This window comes from Ischnura elegans, chromosome 4, assembly GCF_921293095.1.
Source record: "Ischnura elegans chromosome 4, ioIscEleg1.1, whole genome shotgun sequence".
NCBI lineage: Eukaryota > Metazoa > Arthropoda > Insecta > Odonata > Coenagrionidae > Ischnura > Ischnura elegans.
In genome coordinates this window covers 133,565,590-133,578,156 of record NC_060249.1, presented here as the reverse complement: position 1 = coordinate 133,578,156, position 12,567 = coordinate 133,565,590, and the positions used below count along the sequence as shown (strand labels likewise).

Below are 12,567 nucleotides of genomic sequence, written 5' to 3'. Positions count from 1 at the left end.
CGGAGCTTTACGACCCTTAAGAATATACTGGAGAACGAATTGCGGGTTGCGTCACGGCTAGCAATTGAGCGTACTAACCAGGAAAGCGCAATTTTTTCAAACGTACTAACCAAATACTTTTACCTGTATTTTGTTCCGATGGTACCGGGACCGAGAGAAATCGTCGTACTAAGGAGGAAAACGTACTAAGGAGGAACGTACTAACCAAGTTCCACTGTATTTTCAAAACTAAAAAGAGTTGTAATATAAGATCGACATTGACAATTTAAGCATATTTTATTATTTAATTAACCAAAAAATAAAACAGCCCTTACTTAAAAAACAACCCTTGTATTTCCATTCATTCATCATTGTCACACCGCTGTCCCATGGATTAGGTTTATTCAAATATTCTTATTTCGATCTTGTGGTCATCGAATACATATTACACTTTAGACTAGGCAAACGAACACCAAGCTTACGTAACATACAGCAATAAACGAAACCAAAAATCATAGCCAAACAATTCCCACTTGAGTGCATTTGTAGAGAAACTTTTGTGAGCAGCCATTGTTAAGTGCATTTGGTGAAGAGATGGGCAAATGGCAAATGCAGTGAAACCTCCTTTGTAGTGAAACTCTTTATTACATATTGAACTTCCACACTTCATACCACGCCCACGGTCCCGTCAGATTTACATGTTAATTTATAGGCAAACATCTTTGTAGTGAACCTCTTTACTTCCTTCATAAAACTTCCACTTATCATACTAAGGAGATACCCCTGAGACTACCTAACTACCTCTGCAAATCAAACCGAGACAACTAGAGACCATTAACTACAGCTGCAACTATGTAAATGGAATGACATTTTCAGCTATAGATGTTTCACCCTTATTAATTTTCTTATACACCTTTAATATGCTGTAATTTTCACGTTAACCATTAGTTATGGCCTTATTGTTCCATATGAGAGCGTACCTAACAGTAAATAAGAAAAAAGATATCCAACTACAGTAAAACTTTGATTTTACGCAGTTGGAGGGACCGAAATATGGGCACTGTGTAAAATCAAAGTGTGTAAAATCAAGAGTTGGTATTGAGGTGAAGTATAGTTTTCAGGATAACTCTTGATCATTATTTTTAGAACGCTTAGTCATACACTTTTGTACAGTTCTGATTTGAGCCAGAACCAGATCCAGAAAAAGTCTCATATGTGAGGCCTTACACTAAAAGAGCATGAAATCCTTTTCAATCGCATCAGTTATATGTTTCCCAGATTCAATTACTCATTTGGAGGCAAGAAAATGAAGCCTAATAATCTTATTTACTCGCAAGCAACACCACAGATGATGTGTTACCTTAAGAGAAACACGGTTGCATTCCTGAACAATGTCTAAAATGGTTGAACTGTTAGCATTTCTGGCACTAAGATTACTTCTGTTACGCAGGAGAAATTTCGGAATGGTGATACTAAATGCTTGCAGAGAAGCTAATTTTCGAAAATATTCTCATTAAAAGCAGTTTTCAGGAAATCCGTTTAACCACCTGCGAACAAACAAGGATTGGGGATTAAAGAAATGGGAATTAAAAAAGTGAATGTTTGAAAGTCTTCCATATTTTAATCACCTGACCATTTTAAAAGGCAAAGTTCAAAATTTAAAAACCTACCCCAATAATTTCACATGCGAAAATGCATATGCTCTGTGTCCCACTTTGTCCCTTCCAAGATATGGTCACTTTATCTATAGTGAACTTCCATACATCAAATTGCCCAAATTTTGGTCCCCTACATTATTACGATGTAAAGGAGTTATACTATAAATAAGATGGCATTTCAGTGACCCTTTAATAATTTAATAATTTTTTTTCTTATACTCCTTTAATATGCTGTAATTTTCACGTTAACCATTAGTTATGGCCATTTTGTTCAATATGAGAACATACCTAACAGTAAATATGAAAAATGATTTCCAACTATCCTAATCATTTTAAGTGACTGTTGATTTAAGAGAGATCACATCAATTTCTCATGAATCATGGTAAAAATTCATGCAATAGCGCTCACTTTCTGCAATTATTAAATAGTAAATACCATACATCTCCGAATATAGTTGTTGGATATATGTGTGGTACATCTATATTGCGCAAAACTGTTGATGCGCATGCGCACGTTGGTGTACGCACGTTGGTGTGCGCACGTTGGTGAGCGCACGTTGGTTACGCACGTTAGTTGGCGAGAGAGCCAGTCTCGGTCAGTCTCTCGCAGTCGCTCTGTATGTGTTGGTATGTGAGCCTGGTGTGTTACCATGGGCCCAGGGGGCCATGGTGTGTAGCAAGGGAATGTATTTTCTTTGTTGGCAATAAAGCCCAATTACTTAATCAATTAAGTTTTACTCAAATCTGTTAACCCGAGAAACCTGAACATGGTAGCAGAAGTCCGTGGTTCACGTGGTGGTTTCTTGGTTATTGTACGAGTGACGGTAAAATGGCGAAGTACAGTGATTTGGTTATACCGGTGTTTGACGGAGAAGAATACGGTATGTGGAAGAAACGTGTGACATTATTTTTGAAACTTAAAAAGTGTGACAATGTCATAATGAGAGGAAAAGTTTCATCGGACAAAGAGGATTGGGATGAAAATGATTTAAAGGCAATGAACTATATATACGGCGCTATTTCAAATAAGCAATTGGAATTTGTATGTGATAAAACGACAGCGTACGATATAATTAAGAAGTTCGATAGTTTATATCTGAAAGAGTCAACAGCACTGCAGATTGTGTGTAGAAATAAATTGGAAAGACTGAGACTTAGAGATTACAGTGACTCGGCGAAATTTTTCAGTGACTTTGAAAAATTGGTAAATGAGTTGAAAACCGCTGGCGCGAGTGTTTCAGAGAAGGAAAAATTAAATTATATGTTGAACACGTTGCCTGACTCGTACAGTTACATTGGTGATTTAATTGACACGTTAAAAGAAGAGGATCAAACAGCTGACTATGTGAGGAATAAAATTCAAATGGCCGAGTTGAAAAATCAAAGATGCGAGACTTCGGCTAGGAAAAGCAACGCATTCGCGGCGGATAGAAATAGGCAAGAGCGAACATGCTTCCAATGTGGTGAAGTGGGACATATACGAAGAGATTGCAGAAGTAGTGGACAAATGACAAGTAGCAGAGGCACATGGCGTTCATCACGATGCAGACAAGGATCCGGAAGAAGAGGCTTCGTAAGGGGGCGTGGCAGCTTTCATCGCGGGCAGCGCGGAGTATGGCACGGAGCATGCGCAGACCAAGGACAGAAGAATGAAGAATACAGCGCATGGCTTACAACGGTTGCTCATCGTGCGGTGCATAACACTGAGATAAGTAATGTAGATCGTAATGAAATAAAGTGGCTTCTTGATAGTGGCTGTACAGACCACATCATTAATGATGATAGATATTTTGATAAATGTATTGTTCTGAAGCAACCCATAAATGTTCATTTGGGTAATAATGAAATTCTAAAAGCCACAAAAATCGGAAATGTGTTAAGTTATTTTGATGCATTTGGCAAGAAGAATTTAGTTAATATGAAGAATGTATTGTATGTTAAAGATATGCAATCAAACCTGATTAGCTACAGCAAAATAACTGTGGGTAATACAATTGTTTCTAAAGGCAAAATGACCAAAATTATTGATTTTAAAGGTAATGTTACAGCAGTAGCTTTGGAAGTGAATGGTTTATACATTATGAAAAGCAAAGTAAAATCAGGAACTTTGGTAAATGTTGCAAATAAAAGTGTTGATTCTATGACTCTAAAGGAAAAATGGCATCGTTTATTGGGACATGTAAATTTTAAATATTTAAATACTTTGGTGAAAAATCAGTTGCTGGACGGTATTCCGAGTGAACTTGAATCAGATTTTTTGAAATGTAAATTATGTATTGAAAACAAAATGAGTAATGTTCCATTTAAGAATAATAGGAACAGAGCAAAAGATATTTTAGAAATTGTTCATACTGATGTTTGTGGACCTTTCCAAACCACAGGTCTTAAAGGTGAAAAATATTTTGTTTCTTTCATTGATGATTATAGTAAGATTGCTAAAGTTTATACGATGAAATCTAAAACTGAAGTGTTTGATTGTCTTGTTGAATTTGTGAATGAATGTGAAAATCTTACGGGTAAAAGGGTAAAATTTTTGAGATGTGATAATGGGAAGGAGTATTTGAATGGTGACATTTATAATTTTACCAGAGAGAGAGGTATTGTAATTAACAATTGTCCATCATATGTACATGAACTGAATGGAACAGCGGAACGGTTTAACAGGACCATAATGAATATGGCACGTTGTTTGTTAGCAGAAGCAAATGTGCACAAGAGGTATTGGCCAGAAATTATATTTACTGCAACGTATTTGAAAAATCGTACATTAGCCAATACTATTGAAAGAAAAACTCCCTATGAGATATTTTTCGGTAAGAAACCAGATGTTTCCAATTTACGTTTGTACGGAAGTACTGTTTTTGTTAGAGTTCCAGAACAGAAAAGATCTTCAAAATGGGATAAAAAGGCAGATATGGGTATTTTAATTGGTTATAGTAATGTTGGATACAGGGTACTAATAAATGGTACAGTCATAGTAGCACGGCATGTAGATATTGTAGAAGAAAATGTTGTATGTATTGGATTAAATGAGAATGAATCTGATCATGAGGACAATGAAAACAGTGATTTGAAAGATGAAAGTAACGATAGTTCTGAAAATGAATCATTAGAGTCAGACACTAAGAGGGAAGCTGAAATTCGTAGATCTCAACGAGACAGGAATCCTCCTAAGAAACTTGATGATTATTATGTGTACAATAGCGGTATATTTGTAAATATGTGCAGAACGGATGTACCAAATACATTTGAGGAGGCGATTGAGTCCAACGAGAGTAAATTATGGAAAAAGGCAATGGATAAAGAGATTGATTGTTTAATTAAAAATAACACTTGGAAATTGGTCAAAAATATTAAAAATAAAGTCTTAGATGTTAAATGGGTGTATACAAAAAAAACTGATGGTACTTATAAAGCCAGATTAGTTGTGAGAGGTTTCCAGCAAACCGATGAAATTGATGATATTTATTCTCCCGTAGCAAAAATGCAGACTTTAAAAATTCTTTTGTCATATTGTTGTCAGATGGGTTTAGAAGTCGACCAAATGGATGTGGAAACTGCTTTTTTAAATGGCAAGGTCACTTCTGAAGTTTATGTTAAACAACCAAAAGGCTATGAAGATGGTACAAAAAGAGTATGTAAATTGTTCAAAGCTTTATATGGTTTAAGAGAAAGTCCAAGAGCTTGGTATGAATGCCTTGATGAATTTTTGGCAAATTTAGGTTTTAAAAGAAGTGATATTGATTCCTGCTTATATTCTCTTAGAAATGGAAAAGATTCTATTTATTTATTAATTTTTGTTGATGATTTATTAATTTGTGGTGCAAATAAGAAAGAAATACAGAAAGTTAAAGTCTTACTATCTGAAAAATTTAAAATGAAAGATCTTGGGAAAGTTAAAGAGTATCTTGGGATTACCATTGAATATGAGTCCCACAAGCATGAATTGAAATTAAATCAAACCAAGTATATTGAATCATTGGTTAAGAAATATAATTTAGAAAATAGTAAATTGTACAATACACCAATGGAAGTAAACTTAAAAATTGAGAAGGCGGATATCTGTGACAAAAACATTAAATTCAGAAATTTAATTGGTGCCTTATTATATATAAGTTCAGCTACAAGGCCTGACATAAGTTTCAGCGTTAATTACTTAAGTAGATATCAAAATTGTTATAATGAAACGCATTTTAAGTATGCTTTAAGAATTTTGAAATATTTAATTTTAACAAAGGATTTGAAATTATGTTACAAAATGAATGATTGTGTAAATATTATTGATTGTTATGTTGATGCTGATTGGGCAGGTGATTATTTGGATAGGAAATCCACAACAGGTTATGTTATAAGATTATTTGGGAATGTTGTATATTGGAAATCGAAAAAGCAAAAGTCTGTGACGAAAGCTTCAACTTTTGCAGAGTATGTAGCTTTGTCAGAAGCAGTGAGTGAATTAAAATTTATAAAAGAGTTATTGAGTACATTTGATGTACAATTAATAAAGCCAATGAAGGTTTATGAAGATAATTCAGGTGCAATTGATATTGCAAAGTATGGTAATTTTACTAAAAATTCAAAGCATATTGAGGTACACTACCATTATGTGCATGAATGTGTTAGGGAAGGTATGATTGATATTGTCAAGGTAAATTCAGAGGATAATGTTGCTGATGTATTTACTAAATCCTTGTGTCGTCAAAAGTTTGAAAGTTTTCGAAATGTGTTGGGTTTGAATTAGTGTAAGTGCAATATAGATGTAAGGAGGTGTGTTGGATATATGTGTGGTACATCTATATTGCGCAAAACTGTTGATGCGCATGCGCACGTTGGTGTACGCACGTTGGTGTGCGCACGTTGGTGAGCGCACGTTGGTTACGCACGTTAGTTGGCGAGAGAGCCAGTCTCGGTCAGTCTCTCGCAGTCGCTCTGTATGTGTTGGTATGTGAGCCTGGTGTGTTACCATGGGCCCAGGGGGCCATGGTGTGTAGCAAGGGAATGTATTTTCTTTGTTGGCAATAAAGCCCAATTACTTAATCAATTAAGTTTTACTCAAATCTGTTAACCCGAGAAACCTGAACAATAGTCCCCCCTTTTTTTCCAAAAATAGCTGAGGAAAAGTAAGGGGGGGGACTATAATCGAGTGTAATCCAATTTAGCATACTAAAGGTGACTATCAAGTTATAAATAATGGCATAATGGCTAATTTTCTCGTAGTCTTTCTATTTGAGTATATTTATGAGGATTATAATCGAAGATATGAGTAAATACTGCCACGTTTTACCGGAAATTAAGACAATTTTTGCCACAAATGTTGTAAAGATATGATTCTTCTGATTCAAATAGCATATCGAATACAGGCGGTCCTCGACTTTCGTACAATTCGCACTTTCGTACATTCAAAATTGACACCTTTTACTCGACTTTCGTACGCTAAATTCGGACTTTCGGACGTTGGTCTGTAATTTTTTTAAAATTCCCGCGATATTTATTGTGCATCCCAACATTCAATTGTTTCAAATGTCAGTATCGGCAGTATATACGAACGTATATAATGAAGGGAATTGTTGGTAATTGACTCTAATCTAGGTGATTTATTTGGGAGAGAGACTGCCTGCTATAGGCTCCTTTATCAAGAGAATAAGAAAGCCTTCATTGAAGATATTTTTCAAAAGAAGTTGACTAGACATCATCGAATAGCTTTCAATAAAACTAGTAAGACCTTTCTAATTGTGTTTTATTCGTTTGAGTGCTGTTCAATTCATGTAAACCTTCAGCAACGGTATTGCACGAAATACCACCCGAATTCCGTTTGTCTTTTGTCTTTTTTGAATAACATGCGGAATATACGCGATCACGAATGTCACCTGCCAAATATCGAATTTTGGTGTAAAAATTAAAAGGTATCCAGAGTGCGGGTTCAACAAATACATTTTGTTATGCTTCTTGATATGTCCTTTTATTTATAGTGGACGTAATAAGTGGAATGTCAACTTAGACGCCAAGAGGAAGTTTCACTCGATAGCCAACGGAGTTCTTGTTTTTTAAACTTTTATTTACACTTTCTGCCTGTTTCCGAAAGAAATTAGATGCTTTGAGGAGTTTTATTCACATATTATTAAAATTAAGTCAATTGAAATGAATTCCGTGAAAAAAAAAGTTTTAGTACGTATATTCCGCTCTTTTGGAACGTAACCCCTAATTAGTATGGAAGTCAATGGTTCGACTTTCGTACATTCGACTTTCGTACAAGTTTTCGGGAACGCATTGTGTACGAAAGTCGGGGACCGCCTGTACGCGTTTTCACGGAATCCACCGGGTAGCCGTTAATTTTTCTTGGAAAAGTATTGTTAGAATAATTCAATCAACACATCACTTTATGACGCAAAACAATAAATATGTAATTAAAATCAAAACTAAACACACACTATCACACTAATTGAACACTAGAATTGAATCAATAGTATTTGTACCCATCGCTCATTTAATAGTAACACGATTTAAATCATTGCAAAAAATAAACAGATAAAGTAAACCTTTCGTGACGATTTCGCATTTCATTGCGGCCGTAGCTACTATATGTCCATGTGCCTGTGCAGTTCGTGTTTACAACCACTGCCATTACCGCCTTCACAGAACAAGAATGCGCAATAGTTATGCATTTGTTTCTGAAAAGGCGCAATAATCAATGGCTTTAAACCAGAAGCGCCAGCATTACTGCATTTGATCGAAATCCAGCGACTCAGCATCGAAAGTGTGATCAATTTATGGAGGAATATCTTCAATTTGCCAGGGTAAGTAGGATCGATAAATTACGTCTCATAATATTTCGCAATTATTTCCGGGATATTTTCTTTAGTTCAACAGAGAGGTGATGGATCAAGTAGAAAGATGAGGATCAATCCTGCGGCAGATAAGAAGCCATCAAAGACGGAGTTTCGATGCCAATTTAAAAATAGCCATTGCAGAATGCACCGTAAATCATAGCATTCATATGACGGCTGAAAAATTTGGCGTGGAAAGAAAGTCTTTGGAAAGATTGCAAAGCACTAATACATCGTGGAAGTCATTTCGGGGGTTTCGATGCGGCAGATTCATAGAATTAGAGGAAAATATCGTCGAATTTGTGCGCAAATGCAGAGCAGAAACTCTTTGTGTATCTTATGCAATGATTCGCAATGAGGCATTGAAAATTGATAACATATTTTTTCAGTGTTTATGTTTGTTGGAAAAAGTTTATTTCTTAATTTTATTACTTTGATATTTGAAATCCTGTAGTTTAATTATTTGGCTTAGCAGGCATTAGATGGCAATATTTTTATAATATTTATAATTTATTTAACACGATTTTATTTAGATTTCCTAAATTATTCTAGTCACTTGGATTTGACATGACTTGATGGGTGTGTTACACTGGGTCTAAGGAAGTTTCAGGGCCAAATGCAATACTCTTTATGGGCTTTATGTTAAAGCTTATATATTTACATTGTCTGTAGTCATTTGGAAATCAAAAATATTATAATTTGTGAATGTTTAAAAAAATACAATAGCCTTGGATAGTTGAAAAATTTTCTCATTACTTCATTACATCTGGTTAAGGAACTATAAATTACTGATACATGCAATGGATAACAACATATTTTAGGAATAGTTATTTTGTTGTGATGGAAAATGTGTAAACAGATTTGTTCTTATTATTCACAGAAAAAAATAGTTTTTATTGACTCTAGAATCTCAACTTGCTAACCACAGAAAAACTGCCTTCCTTTGCATTTTTAAATTTTTCCCAAAACTGGGGTCTCAAAATTAGGGGGGGAGGGACTATATTCAGAGGGGGACTATATTCGGAGATATACGGTATATGTTCACTAATGCATGCATATTTGTTTAAACACATAAATATAACAGTTTAAAAGACAGTAGTGCCTTTCAATTCCAAAGGATATGAAAAAATGGTGCCGATCACTGAAACCTCTCCATAGTGAGCCTCCATACATCAAATTGCCCAAATTTTGGTCCCCTCAATTACGATGTGAAGAGGTATTACTGTAAATAAGGTGGCATTTCAGTGACCCTTCAGTCTTACCACAGTCAACGCAATCCAGCTGCTGGCCACTGTTGTGTTTCTCCGCTTCCGCGTGCGCCGCAAGTTCCCCCTCCGTGAGAAAGGCCGCATCGCAGTCAGGACACAAGAAGTGCGCTGTCCGTATGTGTGCCGAGAGGTCCTTGCCTTTGCCAAACACCGTGCCGCACACCAAGCAAGGGAATTGCGACACTTCCTCTTCCGGGTGCGCAGTCTTGCGGTGCATGAGCAGGTAGTCGCTGCGGCAGAAGCGCTTGAGGCACGTGGGGCACTGGTACGGCTTCTCTGCGTTGTGTGTCTTGCGGTGGAGAGACAGCTTGTCCTTGCGGTTGAACGCACGACCACAGATCTAGGAGGGAGACAACAATGAACAATAGGTGGTAACCATGCGAAATAAAATACAGCACACTCCTGATTACAGTGAGTCCTCGTTTAACGTCACTTACCGTTCCTGAAAAATGTTACGATAAATGAAATGACGTTAATCGAAACATAATATTCCATAAGAAACAATGTTAAAAGTGAATATCGGCTCCTAGACCTCACAATTCCTACGCAAAAAAATTTTAGCGTATCAAATCTGGGGCATTTTTTACGATGGGAATGCCAAACTATGGCATAAATACGAGTTCCTGTCTTCATCGACGACAATAGCAGCAGTGACGTAAATCCTTCTCCATTTTCGCATCTTCCCGCATTTGCTTTTCGGCTTCGCTATGGTGGCCGCCCGGGCGAGTGTCGCCTGGGCATTATCATCACTGAAACATCATCGCAGTTATAGGAACCAAAATTATTGTGAACACGGCGAAAAGAGTGACGACAAAACTCCCGAGTTCTACACGGAAAATTCCTTGAAATAACTTTTTAGGTTCCTGAAAACCATAATGTCAAGTAAAACCTTGCGCACCTACCTAAGAATTCATTTTGAAGAAAGTTTGCTAAAACTGTCATCGCAATTAACAATAAACACACCGTTTTACACTTTGCTTAGACTGACTGTATTACCGCCCACAAAACGAACAACCTGCAACGCCCGCCGCTTCGCCTTTTTTCTCGTGCGAAATTTAAAAGACTTGACGTTATCCCGAAGCGAAGGTGCGATAAACGAATGACGATCTCAAAATTTTCGTGACGCTATCGCAAAATGACGTTAAACGCGGTGACGTAGAATGAGGACTCACTGTATATGGGCTAATGATGGGGAGATATGGCACGAATACCATTTTTATAAGTCTGAATATTGTCGCCCCTTTTTTCCAAAAATGCCCGTGGTAAAAGTAAAGGGGGGGTACTACATTCAAATGCATTTTTTCAACTTTTCCTGAAACTGAAGCCCCAAAATTAGGTGGGGGGGGGACTATATTCGGAGGGGGACTATATTCGGAGAAATACGGAAATCAGAAAACATCAATCCAAACTTTTGCTTAAACATCTTCTAATTTTCATTATTTACATAAACAATATATTACTACTTATGCAGTTATTCTGTTATTTTAGAGTGCTCCTCAGACTCAATGAGAATTTTCTTTGCCAGTTTTTGAATTTTTTTAGCGGCGATAACATGGCTGTAGTCATATCATTAATGCTCCATGTAAGGCCTGGTTTCAAAAACCCCTCATCGGTGTCTGCGTGATCACGGATACAGTAAAGTGGTTTGCACGAATTCTTCAAAAACCACTGTTCGATGTCGGAAACTACACTGTCAGGCACCACGCCACGTAGTCGCGTATGGCACTAGTTGCCGGGGTTGCAACTGCTGCGGGACGTGTATCCGTGATCAAGGACCACGGTCGCGCACTGCAAAGCTTGGAAAACAGAGACATGGTACTCCACTGAATGCAGCTAGTGCGCGATCACTTCCATTCTATGAAGGGGATTCTAACAGAAATAATAAGCATAATAGGTGTATCTTCGCATTAATGCAGTAATGCCGATGAGTTTGCATCCGATTTCTTAAAATAAAGATCGCAGAAAAAATTGAGTGGGAGTGAAGATCATGCATACGGATAATGCGCAACACGGATACACCGCAGCCGGATAATCGGGAGTCTGTTGTATAAGGGAATGTTTGTCCGCGAGCGGTGTGCATTGTTTTGCTAAAGCTCTTGTCGAGTTTAAGTAAATGAAAGATCGTAGCACTTTTCCACAAGAATTTTTAATGCGTACGACGCGTTTCAGCTCACTGAGCCATCATCTGGTACAAGACACTTCAGAACATGTGAAAAACCCTTGAGAAAGGAGGGGGTAGGAGAGGATTTGACATCTTTGAGGATGGGGGATGGGAATAGGCTTACAGAGCAGAGACAGTGGGAAAAGATACAACTACGGGATGTGGAGAACCCACATTGGAGGGAGGGTTCTAGTCATAACTGTAAAATGACGACACGTGGGGAAGAATCATAGCAAAACGGGAGGAGGGGGTGTTGAGAAGAGTGAAAAAAGGGACGGTTTAGGGTAAAAAGAGGCCGCGTGTCTTTTGAAATTGAGAGGAGTAAGTAGCGATGCAGGAAAAGAGGCGGGGGTGAGGAGTCCCTTTGGGTTAGCTGAGAAGGAGAGAAAGTTAGCGGGGGTACAAGGGAGGAAATTGCAAGCAAAAGAAAATGGTCAAACACAATACGGAGAAAGGGTGGGCGGACAGGAAACACCCCGTGGATGTTGGGGTCACTTAAGGCGTGGGTGAAGAAAGAATTTCCCCATTTGTTTTTGGGGAAGGGTATCTTTAGGAGAGGGGCATGGGTGAAAAACACTTGCTCATTCACGAGCGTATTCAAATCACTTTGTACAATTTCGAATTGCTCAAAAACATCCAGTCTTGTGCCCTTACTTTCAAAATGTAGAATTTCAGGT

At 37.3% G+C, this 12,567-nt stretch overlaps 1 protein-coding gene across 5 annotated transcripts in view; it reads right to left on the bottom strand.

Annotated features, from left to right (window-relative positions):
- Positions 1 to 1,485: 1,485 nt before the first annotated feature.
- LOC124158077 (gastrula zinc finger protein xLCGF3.1-like) overlaps positions 1,486 to 12,567 on the bottom strand; it is a 110,263-nt gene continuing 99,181 nt past the window's right edge. For 3 of the 5 annotated variants that reach the window (XR_006864700.1, XM_046533255.1, XM_046533256.1), the window contains 2 exons: positions 9,724 to 10,069; positions 1,486 to 1,526 (listed from right to left, as the gene is read on the bottom strand). Coding sequence is in view for 4 of the 5 variants with exons in the window: in XM_046533255.1 (XP_046389211.1) it covers positions 1,506 to 1,526; positions 9,724 to 10,069 (367 nt within the window). In the remaining variant the exon portion in view is untranslated. Of the gene's footprint in view, positions 1,527 to 9,600; positions 10,070 to 12,567 lie in introns of those variants that run through there. The other 2 variants (XM_046533253.1, XM_046533254.1) reach the window with 1 other exon arrangement.